We start from the raw sequence: 27,723 nt of genomic DNA on the forward strand, positions 1-27,723 counted from the left end.
ACTGGATCTCTCCTTCAATAATTTTGTCTTCTGCTTTGCCTCACCTGCAATTTTGGTGGTAACCTTGAACTTACTACCAATAACTGAAATATTATATGAACTCAGACACCCTACTCTCCAATCACTGACCCCTTTCCAGCTCAGTCTCTTTAGGACCCCATCTCCAGTGATCCTTTGACCCCCACATGGAACTTCTGTCCATTGATAACACCACTTTTTCACATCTCTCACCCCTCTCAAGTAGCCTCTTTTCCTTAAGCAGCTTACTTGGCCAGTCATCATCACATGCATACACCCTTAACTCCCTTGCTCCTCTATCTCATACTCACAGAGCTTAGCCTCAACTTGATTAAATCCAACTGTTCGCTTATTCCATGCCTGCACATGTGCAACAGAAGAGCAACTTTTTTTTTTTTTTTTTTTTTTTTTTAAGAATTGGTGGTGTAGTAGACAGCTGTACATTTTTTTCAATCCAGCATCTAAGCATCCTTCTTATCTGGCGTAATCCACTCCTGTGAGCATCTGCACAGGAGCAGTGTCCTTCTATTGTAGAAGCTGAAAGGCCCAGATACTCCTTCTGCCCTTGGCAATGAAGACACACAGTGCCAACCAGAAGTTTGTATCTTAAGTGTGGTGACTCATAGACACAGGGACAATCAAGAAATCAGTCTAACAGCAGCGGAGGAATCGTAACATCTAATGTAGATTTCATCTTTTTATAAGCCTGGTTTATTTCAACTTTCCTGTCCATTTAGTGAGCTACCAGATAGCTTTCTAATAAAATATTTCTGCTTAGGCCGGGCACGGTGGCTCACGCCTGTAATCCCAGCACTTTGGGAGGCCAAGGCAGGCGGATCACTTGAGGTCGGGAGTTCGAGACCAGTCTGACCAACATGGAGAAACCCTGTCTCTACTAAAAATACAAAATCAGCGGGGTGTGGTGGCACATGCCTGTAATCCCAGCTACTCAGGAAGCTGATGCAGGAGAATTGCTTGAACCCGGGAGGCTTAGGTTACGGTGAGCCAAGATCATGCCACTGCACTCCAGCCTGGGCAACAAGAATGAAACTCCGTCTCAAAAAAAAAAAAAAAAAAAAAAAAAAATTCTGCTTAGTCAGATTTGGGTTTACAATCATAATTTGGGTTGATACAGGGTCATAATTTTATGAACATAAATTGCTACGCTGTCCTCATATTTGTACTGTTTAGAGGCTTAGACTGCTATATTTTGTGGGAATATAAGCACCTTTTTCTCCTTGTCAAACCCATTGTGTGCCTAGAAACTAGATATTCAAATACATTAAACCTGTTTGTAGAGCAAGAGTAGAGATTTGCAGTGAAGGTGTGAGGTCCTATGCAAAATAAGTATAGATTTCATGATGTCTACTTTAATTGCTCAGTGGATTTTTAAACTTCAAGCTAATCAGATGTATTCTAAATAGTGAGTTGATATATTTGTAGCTGCTACTTTCTGTTATGAAAAGGATTACTACTATTAGTTAACAACTACCATTTACTGAGCTATATTCTAGGCACTGTTGTTCTAAGTGCTTTACGTGTACTAGTGATTCATGTAATCTTCAAAATAATTCATTTTTTTGTCATTTGAAATTACGAAGTTCCCCTACTGATTTTACTTGTGTAAATATGAACAGAGTGAGATGTTAGTGAAAATATGTTCCAGCTTCTTCATAAAGGGATGGCAATAATTCTATGAGGATCCCCTTGAGAGACAATGCTTAGAATTCAGTTACTGGTCACAAAAGATGAGTCCCAGATATGGATTCATCCATTCTATACTTTTAAAACAGGATTTGCATGAGAATCAGGTATATAATAGTGAACCCATCTGAAATCCTGCAGATAAAGTCTATCTAAATATCTATTATCTCTGAGCAGTAATCATACCTGTCTTCTAAAAGTAAAGGACTATACAGATTGAGTATCCCTTAAGTGAAATTATTGGGATCAGAAGTATTTCAGATTTTGGAATGTTTTTAAAATTTTGGAATAATTCGCATTATACTGGTTAAGCATCCCTAATCCGAAAATCTGAAATCCAAATGCTCCAATGAGCAGTTCCTTTGGGCATCATGTTAGCACTCAAGTTTCAGATTTTGGGGAATTTCAGATTTCAGATAATACTCAACCTGTATATTATGATCATCTGCACATAATCTCTTACCTTTACCAATATTGAGGAAGCTCCTAAGAGAACCTCAAAAATACATAATCTTTTTTTTTTTTTTTTTTTTGAGACAGTTTTGCTCTTGTTGCCCAGGCTGGAGCGCAATGGCGCAACCTCAGCTCACTGCAACATCCACCTCCCAGGTTCAAGGGATTCTCCTGCCTCAGCTTCCCAAGTAGCTGGGATTAGACATGCCCCACCACCACACCCAGCTAATTTTTGTATTTTTGTAGAGAGAGGGTTTCACCATGTTGACCAGGCTGGTCTTGAACTCCTGACCTCAGGTGATCCGCCTGCCTAAGCCTCCCAAAGTGCTGAGATTATAGGCGTGAACCACTGCACCCAGCCTCTATTAAGGATTTAAACAAGTTTATGGCCTTGGCTCACTGCAACTTCTGCCTCCTGGGTTCAAGCGATTCTTGTACCTCAGCCTCCTGAGTAGCTAGTATTACAGGTGCCCACCACCAGACCTGGCTAATTTTTGCATTTTCAGCAGAGATGGGGTTTCACCATATTGGCCAGGCTGGTCTCGAAATCCTTACCTCAATTGATCTGCCCACCTCAGCCTCCCAAAGTGCTGGGCTTATAGGTGTGAGCCACTACGTCTGGCTGGGACCATATCTTAATGAATACATTTTTTAAATGATAGAACCTAGAACAGAGAACCACTAACTCTAGCTTTTAGGAACATTTAGATGACTTACATTTTGGAAGGGAAATGTCTATGTACCTTTAAAGTGTCTCTACATCAGGAACACACAAAGAAAACAATTACGGCAACCCTAAAGTTAGGCTTAAATGAAATCAATAAATATTGTCTGGCTGATCATTACAAATGTTATCTTTTAAAAGCCTGGCCTGCTCTTTTTTCTCAGCTTCTATTTTCTCAATGCTACAGTTCTAATTTACTATTTAGTGAATGTTATAGCTCAATCTTTGAAAGTCATTTAGTCTAATGAGGAAATAAGCCCAGAGAGGTGCCCACATGCTTTGGTCTCCTGCCTTTTTGCATACTGCATTGACCACAGCAACACCAATAAGAAACCCAGTATACTCTGAATCTCCTCAACATTTTGCTATCAGAGCAATTTATGCTTCATGGAAAGTCACAATTACAAATTTGTTTCTTTTAAAAGGAACTCAAATGGAATTTATAATACTAGCCTTGAGAATGTCCTGACTGCTTACTGAAGAGTGCACAAACTCCTAGGATAGAATTATGGGTGTTGCTCAGATGGGTAGCAGAGAAACTTGGGAAGCTCTTGTACTGCCATTGAAATGTTAACATTGAAACCCTGCAGCCGTGGGGAGAGTGTGCGTGCTTTCTGCTGCTGGTAGATGGTGAGGCTGTAGGATGTTTTAAAGCACAGGCTCAAAAATCACAGTTCACTATCTACATGACCTTAAGCAAGTTATTTTACCTCTCTCTATAACTCAGTTTCCTCAACTATAAAGTGGGATAAAAGTGTATCTCATAAGGTAATTAAGAATATTATAATACACAATAAAGAACTCAGGACAGTGGCTGGTACAGAGAAGGTCTCAGTAAATTTTAGTTTCCATTTCAAGTGGCTGTTTTACTTGCCTATTGTTAACAGACTCAGAAATTCTGAGAGTCTGGTTAGAAAAAGGAAAATTAGGTTTTTTTCAGTCTACCTTGCAAGCTGAGGGAAACCAAGTGAAAATGCTAAAACGAACACTGGGCTGAGTGGCACCAAACATCAGTTTAGTCACTAATTAGCCAAGTGATTCTGGTAGTAAGATTAGCTTATATAACCTTATTTTTAAGGCCACATCATGGTATCAAAAGTCCAAGTATAAATCAGTAATTACAAATCAGCCTTATAATACCCAGGTAATCTATGAAAACTAAAAATTGAGAGTTGATAAATACAAGAAATTACTGCTAATCTAAAAGGAAGTGGCAGAAATCCCCTGAAATGTGTTAAATCTTTGCCTTACTAAATACTTGCCAGAAGCTGTATTTTATTTCATGTTCTCCTTAATAAGTAAAAATAAAGCCAACAAAATTCTCATATTTGCCAGCATTATTTTTTAAAACACATTTCTCATTAATGGTTTTAGTCAAGAAAGAGAGCACAGTAATATAGAAAACCTAGGTTTATTTGTTAAGCTATTACAAAAACAAAACAATTACCACTTGAAGTACTTTGAGGACTTCATCCAAGACTCACTTGCTCTGTTACAGAAACTAACCTAAAAGGCTGGAAATTAAAGGATATAACCTAAGAGTTTATAACAGCAGACTGGTAAAACATGGCAAAAGGAGTTCTCTCTTTCCTACCCAGTCTACCTACACCAAGCTCCTGTGCATTTTCACCACATAAATCTGCTAGCTTACAAAAGATGCACACAGTCAAGGCAGAAATTATAGGCCTACTCAGAGGGTACCCAGACACGGAAAGTTTTGGGGTAAATAATAAACTACAAATACCCTCTTGGTTAAGTTAATTCATCAAGTTAATAAAGGTCATATTATCTATCTTCTGCTGGTGACAACTTATTGTTTCAGTATAGTCTGTCTCAAGAAGGAACTGGTTCAGGTTGGGTTGTGGAAAAGCAAAAAGACTTTCATCAACTTCACTCCAGAGTGGAAGAGGCACCAAGTTCTCTCCTACAGTTAGGAGCAGAATCTGAAAAACAAAAGGTTCACAGTGTTTACAATAGTAATAATAGTAATAGCTACTATTTATTGAATGCCTAGTCACAGAGTGCCAGAGGACTTAGGTACATTTTATCTCAGCCTCTGCAACAACCCTGCAAGGTAGTTATTATCCTCTCCACTTTACAGATGGGGGAAGTGAGGATTAAATAAGTTATATGCCTTGTCCAAAGGTGTACACAAGTATGTGGCAGAGTTGTGATTCCACCATTAATGTGCCATCTCCACCCCACCTCATGCATTGAGAAGTCCTAGTTCCATTATCATGAAATTAATAAACGGCTGCATAAATTACTCTAATTATTTATACCTTGTTCATTCTTTAAAAGCATGTACAATTTTAAATGATTAAAAATTTACACAGCCAGGTGTGGTGGCTCACACCCGTAATCCCAGCACTTTGGGAGGCCAAGGCGGGTGGATCACCTGAGGTCAGGAATTTGAGACAAGCCTGGCCAACATGGTGAAATCCCATCTCTACTAAAAATACAAAATTAGGACCAGGCGGGGTGGCTCACACCTGTAATCCCAGCACTTTGGGAAGCCGAGGCAGGTGGATAACCTGAGGTCAGGAGTTCAAGACCAGCCTGACTAGACATGGAAAAACCCCATCTCTACTAAAAGTACAAAAGTAGCCGGATGTGGTGGCACATGCCTGTAATCCCAGCTACTCGGGAGGCTGAGGCAGGAGAATCGCTTGAACCCGGCACGCGGAGGATTTGGCAAGCCGAGATTGCGCCACTGCACTCCAGCCTGGGCAACAAGAGTGAAACTCTGTCTCAAAAAAAAAAAAGTTACCCGGGTGTGGTAGTGGGCGCCTGTAATCCCAGCTATTCAGGAGGCTGAGGCAGGAGAATCACTTGAACCCGGGAGGCAGAGGTTGCAGTGAGCTGAGACTGTGCCACTGCACATCAGCCTGGGTGACAGAGTGAGACTCCCATGTCAGAAAAAAAAAAAATGTAGACATTGTTTGGAATTCAGATCAATTATCCAGATGAAGAATATGTATAAACATTATTTACAATGTTTATACATTATAAACAGGGCGCAGTGGCTCATGCCTATAACCCCAGCACTTTGAGAGGCCGAGGCAGGTGGATCACGAGATCAAGAGAACAAGACCATCCTGGCCAACATGGTGAAACCCCGTCTCTACTAAAAATACAAAAATTAGCCAGCCGTGGTGGCACGCGTCTGTAGTCCCAGCTACTTGGGAGACTAAGGCAGGAGAATCGCTTGAACCCGGGAGGTGGAGGTTGCAGTGAGCCAAGATCACGCTGCTGCACTCCAGTCTGGGCGACAGAGCAAGATTCCATCTCAAAAAAAAAAACATTATGAATAAAATAATTCTCTGCCTCTGAGCTCTAGGATAAAATAAACAGAAAACAAAGCTCATTGAAAAGTTTGTGGCTACTTCACCATTAAAAAGAATCCTAAGAATTCTTGCCAAGGACTGCAGTAACACCCCATTTGTTTAACTGTTAGTGACATACCAAATGAGTTTCTCATGATTCTGATTAATAAAAGAGTGGCTGATGTTCTCTGAACAGTCTGTTCTTCAAAAGAAATATGTGAAAGCCCAAAGACCCCAAAATCTGTTTTCTAACTGCAATAAAACAGTTACTAAACAAGTATCACTGAACTGAAAAAATTAATATGCTATAATGTGACGAGAAATAAGGAAAGAAGACTTAAGTTGATAACAAAAGATTTCCCATGAAGTAGAACAGTGAAGTTACTGACAATTGGAACTGGGAGAGCTAAAAATCAAAGTTAACAGAGCTCCAGTGATGTGAACACATGATTTTAACAGAGGGGACATTGCTAATATTAGACTGTATGGCTACCACTGACAAATGTAAATGTGGAAATTAAAATTAAGTATTTAAGGGAAGATATAAATCATAGAACTCTAAGAGGTTATTTTCTGATAGTTCCACTGGCAGGACGTGAGAAGAAAGCAGAGGTCCAATATCACAATTCATGGTCAGTATAAGAAGCAATGTTATACAGTTTTCACAATGGCAGTAACTTGGAAGCTAACTGGAACTTTAAAAGGCTGGTTTCTGAAACGAAATAGAACAGGGGTAAAAGAATTAAAACTTGTAACTGGAGAAAAGCCAATGATTACAGAACTAGGTTCAGAACTAAAATCTGTATCAGAAGAAATGAGAAGGAATTCTGAAATATTTATCACTGCAGGGAATAACAAAGGATCTCATAACTTAACTGGATGACTGATAGTGGTAGCAGAGTCAAGTCAAAACATAAATTTTGGGCCGGGCGCGGTGGCTCAAGCCTGTAATCCCAGCACTTTGGGAGGCCGAGACGGGCGGATCACAAGGTCAGGAGATCGAGACCATCCTGGCTAACATGGCGAAACCCCGTCTCTACTAAAAACACACACAAAAAAATTAGCCGAGCGAGGTGGCGGCGCCTGTGGTCCCAGCTACTCGGGAGGCTGAGGCAGGAGAATAGCAGGAACCAGGGAGGCGGAGCTTGCAGTGAGCTGAGATCTGGCCACTGCACTCCAGCCTGGGCAACAGAGCGAGACTCCGTCTCAAAAAAAAAAAAAAAAAAAAAACATAAATTTTGCCATGCTATTATTATATGCTTTAGTAAAATAAAAGGAGGATAGCAAGAGCATCTCAAAGACTGGAGGATAGCCAGTATTAGAAAACAATGCTATAAGGTAGGAGGAAGTTGTAGTGGGGAAAGAGGAACAACAATTTAACAACAGTTTATAAAGGACTATTACAATTACTAGTTCTAGCTCTGTATGATATGAACATGACCTTCAGTTATTATCTAACATATAGTTGAAATACTTAGGCTGGCAAAGGACAATATATTTCTCAGAATAATGGAATAGCAAATAAATTGTCAGGGACAATTTGAGCTTTAAAAGAAGAAAAATATTTTTTAAAGAAAGAAAAAGAAATAGGCCGGACGCAGTGGCTCATAGCTGTAATCCCAGGACTTTGGGATGCCGAGGAAGGAGAATCATTTGAGGCCAGGAGTTTGACACCAGCCTGGGCAACATAATGAGACCCTGTCTCTACGAAAAATTTTAAAATAAGCTGGGTGTGCCTATAGTCCCAGCTACTTGAGAGGTTGAGGCAGGTGGACTGCTTGAGTTCAAGGCTGTAGTGAGCTAGGATCATGCCATTGCACTCTAGCCTGGGTGACAGTGTAAGACCCTGTCTCAAAAAAGAAAAAAAAAAAAGTAGGAAGTAATCTTTTCACATGATTTTCATGTTCAGTGACAAGGGAGAAAATGAACTACTCACCTTAAACCTGCATAAATCATTTTCAGTGATCAACATCTGCATCTTCAAACTGTCCAGCAACTGTTGGTGTGGTATCCACCTCCATCCCATCTAAACAAAAAAATTACTGAGCAATCCCTATGAACGCTTCAAACAGGTAGATGCAACTTATAACTTCTACCAAAAGGAAGCTAGTGCCCTCTGCTGGTAAGAATTGCTTTTTCCTTTTTGAAAAGAAAAGTCTGAAAGGACAAACAGAAAGAAAATGCTACCTGGGGATTTAGGCCACATCAAAATCAGTCTGTGACATTTACTGTGTAAATTCTCAACCTCAATACTAAAATAACTCTATGTAGGAACTTTCAAATGCAGGATCAACTGTTCACCCTTTAGAGATCTAAGTATTTACTGCTGGGCTTTTTGTTTAAAGGTATACGGCCCTATCCTCACAAAGCTTACAACATAATTCAGGAGAAACGACAAAAATCAGTACAGCAAGCTTTTTGCTTATTTCCCCATTTTTGTCATCTCATTAAATAAAAGGTGGGGAGGCAACAAGAGAAAAAAACAAGAGCCCTGATACGGTTTGGCTGTGTCCCTACCCAAATCTCATCTTGAATTCCCATGTGTTGTGGGAGGGACCCAGTGGGAGGTAACTGAATTATGGGGCAGGTCTTTCCCGTGCTGTTCTCATAATAATGAGTAAGTTTCATTAGATCTGATGGTTATTATAAGGGGGAGTTTTCCTGCAAAAGCTCTTTTTGCTTGCTGCCTTCCACGTAAGATGTGACTTGCTCCTCCTTGCCTTCCACCATGATTGTGAGGTTTCCCCAGCCATGTGGAACTGTAAGTCCAGTGAAACCTCTTTCTTTTGTTAATTGCCCAGTCTTGGTATGTCTTTATCAGCAGTGTGAAAACAGACTAATGCCCCACGGGAGGTTGTCTTGGCTGGGCACAGTGGCTCATGCCTGTAATCCCAGCACTTTGGGAGGCCAAGGTGGGTAGATGACCTGAGGTCAGGAGTTTGAGACCAGCCTGGCCAACATGGTGAAACCCCGTCTCTACTAAAAATACAAAAAAATTACCCGGGCGTGGTGGCAGGTGCTTGTAATCCCAGCTACTCGGGAGGCTGAGGCAGGAGAATGGTTTGAACCAGGAAGGCAGAGGTTGCAGAGAGCTGAGATTGCACCATTGCACTCCAGCCTGGGCCACAAGTGCACAAAAAAAAAAAAAAAAAAAAAATCTCCAAAAAGAAAAAAAGAGTCATCTACAGCTGTTTTCTTCGCTTCCTCACCTCCCAGTCACCCCTCAACTCTTCCGCCCACCAAAAAATGTCTTCTGCCCACAGCCCCAGGGCACCCCGTCACCTGCAGATGCAAATCTAACATATCTAAATTAACTGTTCATCTTTCCACATTAAAAAAAATGCCATTTTTTTCCAGTCTTACTAAAGGGTGCCTCTTATCCATTTAAACTAGAAACCCTTACCCCAAGCCCCTAACTTCTGTTGCTTCTATCTCCTCAGAATCTGAAATCTGTCAGGTCTTTTGATATTCACTGCCACTACCTAATTTAAGTGATCACCTCTTATTTAATATGTAAGTCACACAACAGGGTTTCTCTTTTTCTCTCCAGTATTTTTCTTCTCCAATCAGTTTTCCAAATTATAACCACAGTCACCTTCTGAAACACTAATAAAATTCTTCAATGGATTCCCACTGACTTAAGAGTTCCTCTAAGACGTTACCCAGTTCACTATCCTACCTTTATCTGTTACCATAATAACTACCTTTCACATTGAACTACTTTCAGTTCCCCAAATCTGAATAGTCTCTTGAACCCTTCTTTGCACATGACTAATCCCTTTACCTGCATCTCCCCTCAACATCTTCACCTGGGCCATTTTTTTTTTCTTTTTGAGACGGAGTCTTGCTCTGTCACTAGGCTGGAGTACAGTGGCTTGATCTCAGCTCACTGCAACCTCTGCCTCCTGGGTTCAAGAGATTCTCTTGCCTCAGCCTCCCAAGTAGCTGGGACCACAGGCGTGCGCCACTATGCCCAGCTAATTTTTGTATTTTTAGTAGAGATGGGGTTTCACCATGTTGGCCAGGATGGTCTTGATCTCTTGACCTTGTGATATGCCCACCTTGGCCATTGAAAGTGCTAGGATTACAGGTGTGAGAAAACATGCCCAGCCCACCTGGGCCATCTCTATACATCTTTCAGATCTTGACTTAAATGTCACTTATTCCATGAAACTTAACACTTTCCCTGACTATCCAGGCTGGGCAAAGGGCCCAGCCCTTACAATTCCACAGCTGCCCAAGCACCTCCTATATCTCAATGCTGTATCTCAATGTACTGTTAACTTTTCTCCCACCAGAATGTCACTGATATGAAGTCAGTAACCTCATCCCTTGAGTACTGCTGTATTACCTGTACCTGGTACAGCTCAATAAACACCTCTTACATAAAGGAGCACATGAAGCACTAAAAATGCCACACTAAAAGTGTTTCACTGGCAAAAATAATGACGTGGGTGCTCAGGACTTCAGAGATGGAGACTGGCACAGGCTGAAGAATTTTTATATATAGGCAACTCCAATGTGTTAATGAGACTTATGAATAAAAGTCCAAAAATCTCAACTTAGCAAAAAGTATTTATGACCTTAAAATCATTTGCTGTAAGGCAAGAAGTAAGCGTCCACATGGCACTCTTTAGGCAATTACCGTGATAAAAAAAGGTAACATCTTGACCGGGCGCAGTGGCTCATGCTGTAATCCCAAAACTTTGGGAGGCCAAGGCGGGCAGATCACCTGAGGTCAGGAGTTTGAGACCAACATGGTGAAACCCCACCTCTACTAAAAATACAGAAATTAGCCAGGCGTGGTGGCGCATGCCTGTAATCCCAACTACTCAGCAGGTTGAGGCAGAAGAATCTCTTAAACCCAGGAGGTGGAGGTTGAAGTAAGCCAAGATCATGCCACTGTACTCCAGCCTGGGCGACAGAGTGAGACTCCGTCTTAAATAAATAAATAAGACAGAATCATGGCTGGGTGCAGTGACTCATGCCTATCATCCCAACACTTTGGGAGGCCAAGGCAGGCGGATCACCTGAGGTCAGGAGTTCGACACCAGCCTGGCCAACATGGTGAAACCCCATCTCTACAAAAATACAAAAATTAGCCAGGCATGATAGTAGTGGGTAATCCCAGCTACTCGGGAGGCTGAGGTGGGAGAATCACTTGAACCTGGGAGGCAGAGGTTGCAGTGAGCTGAGGGCATGTCATTGTACTCCGGCCTGGACAACAGAGTGACACTCTGCTCTCACACACACACACACACACACACACACACACACAAAGAATCAGTGTATATACACACATAAAAGGACACAAACAAGAAAAGAGATGCAACAGAAAATTAATAGTAAATGCCTCTCAGAATTCTATTTAATTTTTCTACCTCTTCTTTGCCAGTGCATACTTTAAGCCAACATGGTGAAACCTTGTCTCTACTAAATATACAAAAATTAGCTGGGAGTGGTGGCAGGCGCCTTAGTAACCCTAGCTGTTCAGGAGGCTGAGGCAGGAGAATCGCTTGAACCTAGGAGGCGGAGGTTGTAGTGAGCCAAGATCATGCCAATGCACTCTAGTTGGGGCAACAAGAGTGAAACTACGTCTCAAAATAAAAAAAAGAACGATGTGATAGTCAAACTTATGCATCAACTTGGCTAGGCAATGGTGTCCAGATAGTTGGTCAAACATTATTCTAGACGTTTCTGTGGAAGTTATTTTTTAGATGAGATTAGCCTTATAAACTGGTGAACTTTAGGTGAAGCAGATTACCCTGCATAGTGTGGTGAGTCTCATTTAATCAGCTGGAGGACTCAGTAGGAAAAAGACTCACCTCCCCTGAGCAAGAAGAGATTCTGCCAGCAGAACTTCTGAGGCAGGAGAATGCAACATCAGCTCTTCTCTGGGTCTCCAGTCTGCCAGTTTACCCTGCAGATTTTGGACTTGCCAGCCTTCTGTCACGTGGGCCAATTTCTTAAAATCTCTCTCTCTTGCTTTGGTGGGTGTGTGTATACCTGAAGAGATGCCTGAATTGACAGCCCTCAGAGATAACCTACCATGGACTTCTAGCCTCCAAAACTATGAGACAATAAAATTCTGTTTGAGCCACCCAGCCTGTATGACCCTTTGTTATAATGGCCCTAGTAAACTAATACAGAGATGCAACAGAAAATTAATAGTGGATATCTCTGTTAGAATTACACTTTTTTTTTTCACGTCTACTTTGCCTGCGCACATTAAAAGAATGTTTTTGACTATGAACAGACTATTTTGGTAATGAGGAAAAAAAAAATAACCAAAAACAAATGACATAAGCATTCCCACACTATGTAATTCTGTATCTGCTTCCTATACTACAGTCAATTATTTCTCTTAGTTATTAAAAGAACTTTTATGACTATCCATAACTTATTTCCCAAGTGCTCATCTGACTGTTCACAATGCAAAAGAACACTCACCTTCATAATCTCTTATTGAATCTTCTGTCCTCACCCCAGCCATATTATACTGGCTGCTCACAGACTGAGAGAGCATTCCTTCTAATCTCTCCAATGTGGCTTGGCCTTCTGCTGTTAGATGGGATAATCCTTCTTCATAGGTGTAAAATGTAGGGATGTCCCCCTGTCCTTGTTCTAAACAAACAGAAAACTTAAAGTTTAAATACAACAATTAGAAAAAACAAAATGGAATCAATAATGCATCTGCTGCCAGCCTGGCCAACACAATGAAACCCTATCTCTACTAAAAATACAAAAATTAGCCAGGCATGGTGGCACGCAACTGTAGTCCCAGCTACTCAGGAGGCTGAGGCAGTAGAATCGCTTGAACCCCAGAGATGGAGGTTGCAGTGAGCCGAGATTGCACCGCTGTACTCCAGCCTGGGCAACAGAGCAAGATTTTGTTTTGAAAAAAAAAAAAAAGAATCTGCTGAAGGTAACATACAGTCCAAATAGGCTTCCAGGAAGATACTTTTCAACATTTATTTATACACATATATAGGCTACTGCTGAAGACGGAAATACAAAGAAAATGTCCCTACTCTCTAGGGCTATTAAAAGAGATAACAAGCCAGTAAATAGCAATTCCCAAAGAATTCCATGTCCAAGGACTAGAAAAAAAAAGTGTGTTCCTAAGGTCAGAGAGAGTCCTACATTATCCTGAGGTGGGAATTTTACAAGTGAGCACAAATTAATTCAACATTAATTTGTATAATGAAGATGTTTTCTGATTAAAAAACATGCTCCTTTCTTTAAAAAAATCAGGGCCAGGTACAGTGGCTGACGTCTGTAATCCCAGCACTTTGAGAGGCTGAGGTGGGAGGACTGCTTGAGCCCAGGAGTTCAAGATCAGCCTGGGCAACACAGTAAGACTTCATCTCTCCAAAAAAACTGTTTTTTTAATTAGCTAGGCACAGTGGTGTGCACTTGTAGTCTCAGCTAATTGGGAGACTGGGGTGGGACAGCTTTAGTCCAGCAGCTCAAGGCTGCAGTGGGTGGTGATGGTACCACTGCCTTCCAACCTGGGCAACAGTGCTAGACCCTATTTAAAAACAGAAAAAAAAAAAAAAAAAATTAGCTGGGCGCGGTGGCTCAAGCCTGTAATCCCAGCACTTTGGGAGGCCAAGACGGGTGGATCACGAGGTCAGGAGATCGAGACCATCCTGGCTAACATGGTGAAACCCCATCTCTACTAAAATATACAAAAAACTAGCCGGGCGAGGTGGCGGGTGCCTGTAGTCCCAGCTACTCGGGAGGCTGAGGCAGGAGAATGGTGTGAACCCAGGAGGCGGAGCTTGCAGTGGGCCAAGATCGCACCACTGCACTCCAGCCTGGGCGACAGAGCAAGACTCCATCTCAAAAAAAAAATAAAATCAAATTCTGCAACATACAAAAATGATAAAAAATTTTAAATCACTCAAAAATCTCAGAAAAGTAAGGATATATTTGGGTATATTTAGGTATGTGATGGAGAATCCCAGAATGTGTTTATCTAAGGCCAGGAAGTGGGTGCACATGAAAGAAAGGGCTTTGGATACCCAGATTGGTGTACATAAGACCAGTAGGGAAAAGAAAAGAGAACAGCAAGCACTTCAAGCTATAAAGACTCTTATCACACTAGTGACTGCATTCTGGTCTGGGGAAGGCAATGGGAAAGAGTTCTTAAATAAATGAAGTATAGTTCTGAGAAAAATAAATGAAGTATGGTTCTAAGAAAAAGAAAAGACCTTGGCAGTGAGCTGTTTGAAGGAACATGTTAAATAAAGATGCAGGCCAGGCCCGATGGCTCATGCCTGTAATCTCAGCATTCTGGGAGGCCAAGGCCAGAGGCTTGCTTGAGCCCAAGAGTCGACCAGTTTGTGCAATATGGCAAAGCCCAGTCTCTACAAAAAATACACAGAAATTAGCCAGGCATGGTGGCACAAGCCTGTCGTCGCAGCTACTCAGGAGGCTGAGCTGGGAGAATCATTTGAGCCCAGCAGGCAGAGTTTGCAGTGAGCAGAAATCACGCCACTGCACACCAGCCTGGGCATCAGAGCGAGACCCTGTTGCAAAATAATAATAATAAAAAAACAACATAAATGATCCAGGTTCTCAAGGTGTAGAGAAGGAAGCTAGTTCCCTGGGGGCAGTTGCCTCAGCTTAAAAGACTTTCCTGACTATCCAGTTTCCTATCTACCATTTTCTTTCCTTCCACATGCTCTACTTATCCATTCTTCCCAACAATCTCTATTTTTTACCCTCAAAAATTTGTCTGTTGCAAAGGGCTTTGGCATAAAGTGTACTACTGTGTCATTCTCTTTCAATAATAATCTTACCGGCCAGGCGCAGTGGCTCATGCCTATAATACCAGCACTTTGGGAGGCCGAGACAGGCGGATCACCTAAGGTCGAGAGTTCAAGACCAGCCTGACCAACATAGAGAAACCCTATCTCTACTAAAAATACAAAATTAGCCTGGCGTCGTGGCGCATGCCTGTAATCCCAGCTACTTGGAAGGCTGAAGCAGGAGAATCGCCTGAACCTGGGAGGTGGAGGTTGCGGTGAGCCGAGACCACACCATTGCACTCCAGCCTGGGCAACAAGAACAAAACTCCGTCTCAAAAATAATAATAATAAAAATAATCTTACCATACTGCATATTTTACAGACATATAAAGAACTATAATCCTCTACCCTTAATACAAATAAATGCTTACAATGAAACACTAAACAAACAAACAAAAAAACACTTTAAAATCCATTTCACTAACCATGTGCTTCTACATCATATTCTTCTCCATCGTAGTCATCTGAATCCTCATCCTCAGGATCTGGATGCAAGGCCTGGCACTCGCACATTGCAGTGAACATTGCCTCCACTGAACAAGGGAATTAAACTGTAACCAATTTTTTTTTCAATGTAGAATAAAATTTTATAATAAAAATAACCATCAGTGCCAATAAATTTAATGGGTACACAAAAGGCCACAGTATTTACAAACTTGCCAAATTGTAAAATCAATCTTGAAAGTGGCTGAAGCAAAGGACAAGTCATAAAATAGTAAGAGTTCATTATGAGAGATTATTACGATCTCTTCATGGCTCATGGGGTTTTCCAAGAAAAAAGGGTCAGAGTCCTGGTAAGACTGCTGGCATCAGGGTGAAGCCCCTCTCAGCTGACAGGGCTCTTTCCAGCCATCCTGAGATCTTCCACTTTAAAACTGCTGTAACTCCTCTGCCATCCAGCAGGTGAGATTAAGTCAACAGCACCAATCAGTAAAACTAACAAGAGTCCATTCACAAAATAAACCCAGATAACACAGTGTCTACAATATTCTCACTACATTCACAACCTTTGATGTTAATAGGTATTTGGTCCTCAATATTACCAATGCTAAAATGAAGAAAAAGCAGTAAAATGGAGGTAATGGTGGTAAAGGTGAGAGGGTGTGTGTGTGTGTGTGTGTGTGTGTGTGTGTCAACTGGGAATGCTTGGTACATAAAAGGGGAAGAATCAATACTGTAGAACACTCACATGCTGATTTATCACTAGGCACAAATCTAAATTCAGTAATAGGTTCAACATCATCATCACTGTCTTCCTCTTCTTCATCAGCAACAGGTTCTTTTGATTCTTCTAGAAAATAAAAACACCCTTTTAATGTCATTATTTGACTTTTAAAAAATGAAGCGTATTGATAAATCTGAATACTGCAATTCAATTTTAATTTCCAATTATGGTTGACAAATTTATTTCCAATTATGGTTGAAAAATCCTGATTATTTATCCAGTGAGCATCCTAGAAAAGCCTTGCCTCGATCGCCTTACCTCTAGATCCACCCACCTCGGTCTCCCAAAGTGCTGGGATTACAGGCGTGAGTCACCACGCCTTGCCGGGAATGAATTTTTAAGGTTATTTTTAAGATAATCTAATCTCATCCACAAGGAGCTAATGGTCATCTTTTTTTTTTCTGAGACTGGGACTTGTTTTGTTGCCCAGACTGAACATCCTTGCCCTCTCAGGCTCAAGCGATCCTCCCACCTCAGCCTACTAAGCAGCTAGGACTACAGACACTTGCCACCACACCCTGCTAATTTTTGTTTTTTTGAGATGGGGTCTTACGATTTGCCCAGGCTGGTCTCAAACTCCTAGGCTCAAGTGATCGTCCTGTCTTGGCCTTTCAAAATCCTGGGGTTGTGGCTGGGTGTGGTGGCTCAGGACTGTAATCCCAGCACTGTAATCCCGAGGTGGGCGGATCACGAGGTCACGAGTTCAAGACCAGCCTGGCCAACATGGTGAAACCCCTAAAAATACAAAAATTAGCCAGGCATGGCGGTGGGCGCCTGTAATCCCAGCTACTCAGGAGGTTGAGGCAGGAGAATCATTTGAACCCAGGAGGCGGAGGTTGTAGTGAGCCAAGATCATGGCATTCCACTCCAGCCTTGGTGACAGGGCAAGACGGCGTCTCAAGGAAAAAAAAGAAAAAAAAAAAAAAAAGGTTGGGATTACAGATGTGAGCCACTGAGCCAAGATCACGCCATTGCACTCCAGCCTGGGTGACAGGGTGAGACTCCGTTTCAAAAAAAAAATGCTGGGATTACAGATGTGAGCCACTGTGCTCGGTCCTGATGGTCATTTATAAAGAGACTTATAGAGGTATGCCAAAGAGAAAAAAAGTCTTGGAATTTGGAGAATCAGAATGTGAGGAACAAAGGCTGGGAAAATATGATTCAAGCATGTGTAATTTATGAGAAGAGTTTAAGATAAAAAGAACTGGAGGGCCAGGCGAGGTGGCTCACGCCTGTAATCCCAGCACTTTGGGAGGCTGAGGTGGGCGGATCATGAGATCAGGAGATCGAGACCATCCTGGCCAACACAGCGAAACACCATTCCTACTAAAATACAAAGAAAAAAAAATTAGCCAGGCATGGTGGTGGGCGCCTGTAATCCCAGCTACTCAGGAGGTTGAGGCAGGAGAATCGTTTGAACCCGGGAGGCGAAGGTTGCAGTGAGCTGAGATCGCGTCACTGCACTCCAGCCTGGCAACAGAGCAAGACTCCGTCTCAAAAAAAAAAAAAAAACTGGAGAATTAGTGAAATAAATGTGACCCAGGAAGATACTAATTTCTAGTAAGATAGGAAATCCTGCATATTTTACTAAGAAAGGATTAATCATAATCACATCAATTACAATCAAATAATCATATAGACTCTGTAAGATTATAGAGCACATATTTAAAACACACACCCTAAAACCTACTGAACTGCTTTTTCCTAGTTTAGGACTTACAGCATTTGCATTTTAAACAAGCTTCCCACGTATTTCTAATATGTATCCGTTAGTCTTGAGTTTGAGAACCAGAGACCAATATACTCCCTTAACCTTTTTGGATGAAATTCAGGCTCAGAGATGCAAATGACTTGACTAGCAAGTTAATGACAGAGTTTTTACTTTTTTTTTTTTTCAACAGAGTCTCGCTCTGTTGCCCAGACCGGAGTGCAGTGGCGCAATCTCAGCTCACTGCAACCTCCACCTCCTGGGTTTAAGCGATTCTCATGTCTCAGCCTCCCGAGTAGCTGGGATTACTGGCGCCCGCCATCAGGCCCAGCTAATTTTTGTATTTTTAGTAGAGACAGGGTTTCACCATGTTGGCCAAGCAGGTCTCCAACTCCTGACTTCAGGTGATCCGCCTGCCTCGGCCTCCCAAAGTGCTGGGATTACAGGTGTGAGCCACTGTGCCCGGCCTAATGACAGAGTTTTCTTATTCAATGTGCTTTTGCCCTTTATTATTAAACAGTATTTCCTAAGCCTTTCTCCTGATATGTACCTTTCCCACCTCCAATGCCCGTCACTATTTAGGGCCATTTCACACCAGCATTTGGAGCTGACTGGCAAGAGTACCTCTAAGGTTTTGCATTTCTGGAAATGAATGAATGCTTTAAACTAAACATGACACATGATATTCTTAGTTATAAAATCATAGTTGCATTTACTTAGATGAAAAGTAAATTTTGTATCTAATGCCTTATTAGGAAGTCTTACTACACTACTACACCCCAGGGTTAACAGCCTTTTACTTTTCCTAATCCTCTTTTTCAGACTTCACTAGATTTTTAAATGTCTTTGAACCTTTTCCAACGGCAAGAATTGGAAATCTTATAACAAAAATATTTTCAGATAGCTGAATCAGTCATTACCACTTAATGAGGCAGGGCTTGCCAAAAGTCCTAAGAATTACTAAATAGTGTCACAACTGAATATAAATGATCATATTATTATATCTGGAACCATATTAAAATCCCAATTTGAAAGAGCAATTGTCTTATAGGTAAATTCATGGGATTGTCTCTTACACACTGCTTCAAAGAAAAGCAACCCATTATTTTAAACATGAACATCTTCACTAGATTTTTACAAGTCTTTGCAATTATCCCAAAGCAAAACTTGAAAATCTTTACATCCTACAGTTTCTCAACCTTGGCACCACTGACATTTGGATGGAATAATTCTTTGTTGTGGGGGACCATCTGCGCATAGCAGAATATTTAGTACAATAATAGCACCCTTGGCATCTAACTGCTAGATGCCAATAATATCCTTCCTCTTTCAACCAAAATGTCACTGCCAAATGTGGGGGAATGGTGAGGTTGGTGGAGGTCTATGAAAAATATATTCCCCCTACACCCACTGATAACCACTATTGTAACAAAACAGAACAGTTCTATCTTAAATTCTCAGAAGCACAGGGTACACTGATCCAAGCCTCTAAGGGTGCCTTTTAAAAAGAGAAAGGCAGAATAAACAGTGAAACTTTAGAGGAAAGTTAGAAATACATATCCATAATAAATGAAGAATTCTAAGTGTAAATATATAGAAATATATACAGACACACACAAACGTCCATTATGAAAACTTCAACTGTCCAAGTTGCTGTGCTGAAATTTTGCTTAATAAACTACTATCCAAAATGAGTCAATGGCCTCAATGTTACATTGATTATTATCAAACACTCTTTTTTAAAATATAATTTGCTATCAAAGGAGGCATTAGATTAAATTACACCATACATACCTTCAAATTTGGCATTCACCATAACATACAAATGCTCTCCTAGACAGTCACTTCGGTCCCTGGATAATGCATGTAAACTAATGGTGGGGTATTCCAGTGAGAATCCTAATCCAGAACCATCTAACCAAGACAGGCGGCTGAAAAATATGTTTTAAGTAGATTAGTTTTAGAAAGTAAATCCTAATGTAATATCACAAAGTATATAAAAGTTCAGCTTGGACACCTTTATGCATATAAATGAATTCAAGCTTACTTTTTTAGAAATGTTCATAAAATAAGAAAATTCAGGCCAGGCGCGGTGGCTCAAGCCTGTAATCCCAGCACTTTGGGAGGCCGAGACAGGCGGATCACGAGGTCAGGAGATCGAGACCATCCTGGCTAACATGGTGAAACCCCATCTCTACTAAAAAATACAAAAATAGCCGGGCGAGGTGGCGGGCGCCTGTAGTCCCAGCTACTCCGGAGGCTGAGGCAGGAGAATGGCATAAACCCGGGAGGCGGAGCTTGCAGTGAGCTGAGATCCGGCCACTGCACTCCAGCCTGGGCGACAGAGCGAGACTCCGTCTCAAAAAAAAAAAAAAAAAAAGAAAATTCAGTAGTGGAAATTGAATTTTCTTTAAGATCAATTCTGTTAAAGTCTCTTTCCCTGTAGCTATAAATTCAAACAGACTTGAAATTCCATTTTCCTCAGTCACATTTATGTTTCTATGACTTTCAAGCTTACTCTTTTTTGATATGTCTTCAAATACCCTCTTTGCTTTTGCAAATCCTCCCCTCTTCCATGAGGCCTCCCTTCAACTACACCAGTCCATAAAGACCTCTTCTTTTTCTGATTTGCAAATTTTAGTACTTAACTCTGTGGTAATGAGTCTTGTATGTGCCCTTATGGAATATGAGCTATTTGACAGCAACTTGTCACATTCCTTTATTTAACATTCTTCAAAACCATTAACAAAGAGCTCAGGAGGTAAGTATGCAATAAATCCTTGGTAATCATTCGTTTCTCCATGAATCCTACACTAAAAGACATAAATGGGTGTCATCACACTCACCGTAACTCAGGAAATATTTATTACCTTGAGAGACAGACTCCCTGAAGCCTCTCATTTATTCAACATCTTTAAGAGAAAGCCACAGAAAAGCTAGGCCTAGTTTTCCCTCAAATGTGGTCAAATGCAAATATTTTATTGGTGTACCAAAGGAAGCACATCACCAAAATCAGTATGTTGAGCTTTCAGTAGAGGCTAGCTAATTTTCTGATAATATTTCATCCATCTGTACCACTTAGCAGAAAAAAAGTAAAAAATCCTGAAGAAGCTAAAAAAAAAATGTTAATGCAATACAGTGGTTGCCTAGGGCTAGAAGGAAATAGGAATGTCTGCTAATGGGTACCAGGTTCTTTTTGGGGTGAAGAAAATATTCTAAAATTGTGGTGATAATTGCACGATACTGTAAACAGACTAAAAACTACTGAATTGTATGTTTAAATGGTTAAACGGTATGTTATATGAATTATTTTTAAAAATTAATGAAGTAAGACCCATGTATCATTCTATATTCTATACAATTTTAACAAGCCTGGCTGTCTAATTTTTAACCAAGCAAAAACAAAAGTAAAACAGGAGAACCTAGGACTGCCTTGGGCAGGAACAATGACAGTGTGACAGTCTGAGATCATTCATGTTCAGTGGAAGGGGAGGATGAACTTTACACCACAGTTCCCCAAAAGAAAATCAATGTCTAACCACATACTATGAGTGTTAAACACGTCTGACCCTCAGTTACCAAAAGCATTACCAAAACAAAGGCAGATTATTAGACTGTGGTGACAACTGTACAAATCTGCAAATATACTAAAACTTATGTAATTGTTTACTTTAAAAAGGCAAAAGTAAGTATATGCACTGTCATATGGAAAGATTTCCATTCAACATTCTTATTTAAAAAAAAAAAAGTAAAGGAAATCTAAGAAGCTTAAAGGTGATAAATCTTTGTTTTTGTTTTTTTGAGATGAAGTCTCGCTTTGTCACCCAGGCTGGAGTGCAGTGGCATGATCTTGGCTCACTGCAACCTCCACCTCCGGGGTTCAGGCGATTCTCCTGCCTCAGCCTCCCAAGTAGCTGGGATTACAGGCTTGTGACACCACATCTCACGAATTTTTGTATTTTTAGTAGAGACAGGGTTTTGCCATGATGGTCATGATGGTCAGGCTGGTCTCAAACTCCCGACCTTGGGTGATCTGCCACCTCGGCCTCCCAAAGTGCTGGGATTACAAGCCTGAGCCACTGCACCTGGCCTAAAAGTGATAAATCTTAAAGAGCTAAAAGTGATAAAACCTCTACAAATTATTTTCCAGAACAACTCATTCCTACTGGTTCCAAAGAAACATTGTATTATGTAATGAGTTATGTGCTGTATGCATCTTTCTTGCTCACTGCCTTCCTTTTAATGTGGAGATAAAATAATACCCAAGTATCACGAGTCCCCTACAAAAGCTGTATGATTTTAAAGCAAATAAACTGCCCTTTTCTGATCCCAAAAATTTTCTGGCATTATCACAATTCAGAAAGAAACATTCCAAATTTGGGTGTCCAAAATAATTTCAAATATCCAGAGCCATAAAACTTGAATGAGGACATGGAAAAACTGAAACCTAAACATAGAATCAGTGCCTATCAAATTATGGCCTTTACTTTTAAAAGCCATAATAATAACTCTGTAATTCCTTACTAGTGCAGAGAGAATAAAATGCTCCTCTGCACAGCATTTGCTATGGAGCTCTCATAATCTTTTACATGAACTGGGATTATGCACTCTACAGGACAGAAGCCAAGTTCCACACTTAAAAACACTTACTCTAATGGTTAAATTCTTCTTTTTTTTTTTTAATAAAAAAAGAAAAGAAACCCCTAGGCTTCTGTATTTTACCTTTTCAGATTTACAAAGGCATATCATATATTAATATTCACAGATATTTTTAAATGGAAAAACAACTTACTTTCAACAACTTATTTTTTCCAACAGCATGTTACTATGTTAAAAAAGATTTGACATTATAGGCCGAGCCTGGTGGCTCACGCCTGTAATCCCAGCATTTTGGGAGGCTGAGGTGGATGGATCACCTGAGGTCAGGAGTTCCAGACCAGCCTACCAACATGGCGAAACTCTGTCTCTATTAAAAATACGAAAATTAGCTGGGTGTGGTGGCAGGCACCTGTAATTCCAGCTACTCGGGAGGCTCAGGCAGGAGAATTGGTTGAATTCAGGAGGCAGAGGTTGCAGTGAACCAAGATCACACTACCACACTCCAGCCTGGGCGACAGTGGGGAGACTCCATCTCAAAAAAAAAAAAAAAGAGATTTCACAGTACATTCATTTATCTGGCAATTTTAATTTTAACAAATAGCTATTAACAACAAATTAAATCCTATTGCACGTAAATTATTCGTTGTACCACCACCAGATTTTCTAATTTTAGCAGAGGCCACGATGAAATAGGCTGCCACTAAAGTTTGCTGGGATGAGATTGTAATAAATCTACTCAAAGTATTCAAGTTATAACTTTTAAAGTGCTGTAGAGAAACATAAAAGATTTCACTGTATCATCTAAAAATATAACTGTTTTGTCTGATCATTAAATTCTGATTTTCATTTACTCTTTGTATATATTCTAGAAGAAATCCTTCTAAAATATCTAATTAACCATACCCAGTTTCAAAGAAACTGTGAGTCAAAAGGGAAAGACAAGAAGAATTAGAAACCAAGTAAACACGTAGAGATGTTTTGCTGAATTCAAATGCTTTTGCACAAGTATGGTCAGTGTCCTTTATTCCCAGCATGGGATGAAAAACAGGACGGGAAGCTACGAGAGGTCTTGAATTTGGGTTAACTTAATTATTTGGTTTAAAATTAATTTTGGAATGAGATACAAAAAAAATTTATAAGTTTAAATTACCTAATTTTAATGTGATAATCTATTTTATTTTACCTGTTTTAAACGATTTTATATTATTCATGCCTCTGTATCTTCCTTATTTGGATAAAAATTCAACTTCCTGGCCAGATGCAGTGGCTAATGCCTGTAATCTTGGGAGACCGAGGTGGACGGATCACCTGAGATCGGGAGTTTGAGACCAGTCTGACCAACATGCAGAAACCCCATCTCTACTAAAAATACAAAATTAGCTGGGCGTGGTGGCACATGCCTATAATCCCAGCTACTCAGGAGGCTGAGGCAGGAGAATCTCTTGAACTAGGGAGGCAGAGGTTGCACTGAGCCGAGATTGCACCATTGCACTCCAGCCTGGGCAACAAGAGTGAAATTCTGTTTCAAAAAAAAAAAAAAAAAAATTCAACTTCCTATAAAAAACTAAGCTCTGAAATAAGTCGGAGATTCTAAATCTTTCAACACAAATCTGAGAGACTAAAACCAAGTCCAGCCAAAACCTAATCTGTTGCTGTCCCTCTCTGCCTCAAACTAAATAGTTTCACCAAAGCCTAAAGGCTATAAGCCAAACTCATGAACATGACTGTCTTCTTCTCCAGCTTTGTTATCTCTGGGCATTCTCCCTCACTGCCTCAGAGGAAGAACTGCTGGACTGTATATACATGTATACAGTATGTGTGTGTATTTATACTCTTTTTTTTTGTATTTATGTTTCACACACAAAAAATGATCTTGGCCTGCCGCAGTGGCTCATGCCTGTAATTCCAGCACTTTGGGAGGCCGAGGCGGATGGATCATGAGGTCAGGAGTTCGAGACCAGCCTGACCAATGTGGTGAAACCCCGTCTCTACTAAAAATACAAAAATTGGCTGGGCGTGGTGGAGCACGTCTGTAATCCCAGCTACTCAGGAGGCTGAGGCAGGAGAATCACTTGAACCCAGGAGGTGGAGGTTGCAGTGAGCCGAAATCGCACCACTGCACTCCAGCCTGGGCAACAGAGCGAGGCTCTGTCTCAAAAAAAATAAATAAATAAATAAAAAATAATCTTAAAGAAGAAACATAAGAGATTTGTTTGTGAAAAGCTGAAACAAATAATTTTTAATTTTTTTAAGAGACAAGGTTTCACTGTGTCACCCAGGCTGGAATGTAGTGGCATGATCACAGCTCACTGTAGCCTCAACTTCCCAGGCTTCAGTAATCCTCCCACCTCAGCCCCCCATAGTAGCTGCGACTACAGGTACATGCAACCATGACCGGCTAATTTTTGCAATTTTGTATTCTTTGTAGAGAGAGGGTTTTGTCATGTTGCCCAGGCTGGTCAACAACTCCTGGGCTCAAGCGATCTGCTCACCTTGGCCTTCCAAAGAGCAGGGATTTACAGGTATGAGCCACCTTGTCCAGGCTAAGAATTTTTTAAAAACTGGTAAGAACTTAAAAAGAGTTATACTTCCTTGGTGTGAGAATTGTATTGTGGTTATATAAGATAATGTCCCTGTTCTTCTGAACAGGAAGTGGAAAACATGTCTGCAATTCTCAAATGGCTCAGAAAAAAAAGAAAAACAGACAAACATGGCAAAATGTTAACTAATAAATCTTTGTGAAGGGTGTATGGGTAGTAATAACACTTACAACTTTTCTTTAGGTTTGAAATTTTTCTTTTTTTTTTTTTGAGACAGTCTCTGTCACCCAGGCTGGAGTGCAATGGCATGATCTCGGCTCACTACAACCTCCGCCTCTCGGGTTCAAGCAATTCTTCTGTCTCAGCCTCCCAAGTAGCTGAGATTACAGATGCCTGCCACCACAGCCGGCTAATTTTTGTATTTTAGTAGAGATGAGGTTTCACCATGTTGGCCAGGCTGGTCTTGAACTCCTGTCCTCAGGTGATCTGCCCGCCTCGGCCTCCCAAAGTGCTGGAATTACAGGCGTGAGCCACCGCACCGGACCGTAGGTTTGAAATTTTTCAAAATGCAAAAACCAATACAGGACTGTCCCTCAAAAGGAGTTATAATACTGAACGAAGTGTCAACATACAGAAATGTCATGAATAAAAAAGGAATGCCTGGGAACTAGGAATGTATCTGTGCTCCATCTTCCATCACTTCAAAGAAACTGCTTTCCCCAAATATCAAAGATTTCCTTGTCAATACTCAATATACGCTCTTCATATTTTGTTTTAACTGCTCCTTCCTCCTTTCTCAAGTCTCTTCTTCTATGACCCACCCAAAGGTGTGTCCCTAGGGTTCTACACTTGGTCCTCTTCTCTTCTGAGATAGTTAATCCATTTCCATGAGTATACACTAATACTTCAACGACTTCCAAACATCTATCTTAAATACCACTTTCCCAAGACACACACTCTTTTTTTTTTTTTTTTTTTTTGAGACAAGGTCTCACTCTGTCACTTAGGCTGGAGTGCAGGGGCACAATCACGGCTCACCGCAGCCTCGACCTTCTGGACTCAGGTGATCCTCCCATCTCAGTTTCCTGAGTAGCTAGGACTACAGGCCGCCACCATGCCTGGCTAACTTTTGTATTTTTTGTAGAGACTGGGTTTCGCCACGTTACCCAGGCTAATCTCGAACTTCTGGGGCGATCCGCCTGCCTCAGCTTCCCAAAGTGCTGGGATTACAGGTGTGAGCCACTGCGCCCGGCCCAACACATACTCGTATGTACAACTACTCCACACATGTCCTGACCAAACTCATTATCTGCCTCTCACCTCAATCTTGCTTTTCCTACCACCCATATGTCCTATCTCAGTGACTGGCCTGAAGCCTAAGCCTTGTTCAATGTCTAAATTTCCCTTTAAAGCAACAGTTCTTTACAGTTTTTGTGCTCTGGATTCTGTGGTAGGCAAAATTTTGGCCCCCACGACCTTCAGTTTCTGGTGTCATGCGTGTGAATATGTTATATTACACAGCAAAAGGGACTTCGCAAACCTAATTAAGGTTACCAGTGGACAACAACATAGGGAGATTATCCTGGATTTTACAGGTGGTTCCAAAGTAATCACATGAGTTCTTAGAGAATTTTCTCTGGCTGTCGACAAGTGATGGAATAAAAGGGGAAGCAACACATATCTGAAGGGCAGGAAAGATTAAATGTGTCATTACAGGCTTCAAAATAGAGAACTAAATGTCAAGGACACAGGGACCTGAGTTCTACAACCACAATATTTAAGGTAGATCTATCTGACTGTGAAAATACCAAACTGCTCCAGGTGGCCAAATAAAAGGGCAACTCCTTCCAGGACCCCAAAACGGGAGTCGGGTACCTCTGCATATGACCCCTGTCTGTGTCGAGTTAAGGATGTTCCTCTCCTTACTATTCCTACAGAAAAAATCTATATTGTGCAACCAAACTTTCAAAGTCCTCCACACTCGGCTCTGAAACTACGTATCCTGCAGAGGGGAACACCTCCTGCATCTGTTCAGCCGGAAAGACAGGCACACTTCAGACTCTTAAAACGAGACCGTGCGTTAAGGGCAATGCACGCGCCAGACCTCCAGTAAAAGGCGAGTTTAAAAAAACAAAACAAAAAAAAACAAAAAAACAAAAGCACAATCCATGAGGGGAAATTCCGGCCCGAGAAAATAAAGAATGGAAGACTCCGGAGGAGTGCTAGAAAAATCGAGCCTTCCAGCCGGTACAGGTATCCCTGAGGCGTCCCAGACACGCGCCCCCTCTCCCAGCAGCCCTCCAGGCCGCCCCTTGCCCGGCTCCTTCGCACCGCCTGCTCCAGCAAGGAGGAGGGTGGCACGCAGGAGGCCGGCGCTGGGGACCGGGAACCCTACCTCTCAGCGATGTAAAGGGTACCAGTGCCGAGGCCCTTCCCGTTCAGCACAGCCTCGGTGTCTGGTTGTTGCCGCAGGAGCCCCTCCGCCGGCCCAGGCGGCGGGAAACTTTTAAGGAAGCTCATAGCAGCAGAGAGTGCGACAACACAGCCCCTGAGGGAGTTAGAACACAGCAATGCGTGCACCACACCGCTTGCCCTGGAAGAGGCACTCAC

General features: G+C 41.3%; 1 protein-coding gene across 6 annotated transcripts; it reads right to left on the bottom strand.

Moving 5' to 3' along the window:
- Positions 1 to 4,291: 4,291 nt before the first annotated feature.
- On the bottom strand, positions 4,292 to 27,723 carry CLNS1A (chloride nucleotide-sensitive channel 1A). 6 transcript variants are annotated; one of them, XM_025356628.1, is made up of 7 exons: positions 27,509 to 27,723; positions 19,769 to 19,905; positions 16,231 to 16,332; positions 15,467 to 15,574; positions 12,676 to 12,849; positions 8,162 to 8,251; positions 4,292 to 4,842 (listed from the first exon to the last, which is right to left on the bottom strand). In XM_025356628.1, exons 1-6 carry the CDS (start codon positions 27,631 to 27,633, stop codon positions 8,184 to 8,186), a joined length of 714 nt encoding a protein of 237 aa, XP_025212413.1. In that variant the 5' UTR covers positions 27,634 to 27,723; the 3' UTR covers positions 4,292 to 4,842; positions 8,162 to 8,183. The 6 variants fall into 6 exon arrangements, with proteins under 6 accessions (XP_025212413.1, XP_025212414.1, XP_025212416.1 ...); XM_025356629.1 differs by having other exon boundaries at positions 8,158 to 8,251; XM_025356630.1 differs by lacking the exon at positions 4,292 to 4,842 and adding an exon at positions 6,790 to 6,937.

The sequence above is a fragment of the Theropithecus gelada genome, chromosome 14 (assembly GCF_003255815.1).
Source record: "Theropithecus gelada isolate Dixy chromosome 14, Tgel_1.0, whole genome shotgun sequence".
Classification (NCBI taxonomy): domain Eukaryota; kingdom Metazoa; phylum Chordata; class Mammalia; order Primates; family Cercopithecidae; genus Theropithecus; species Theropithecus gelada.

Coding starts and splice junctions, on each gene's coding strand:
- CLNS1A (XM_025356628.1), bottom strand. CDS start 27,633: ATGAGCTTCCTTAAAAGTTTCCCGCCGCCTGGGCCGGCGGAGGGGCTC. Junction 19,906..27,508: donor ACCCTTTACATCGCTGAGAG/GTAGGGTTCCCG, acceptor CATATTTTTCAG/CCGCCTGTCTTGGTTAGATG. Junction 15,575..16,230: donor GCCTAGTGATAAATCAGCAT/GTGAGTGTTCTA, acceptor TCCCTTGTTCAG/TGGAGGCAATGTTCACTGCA.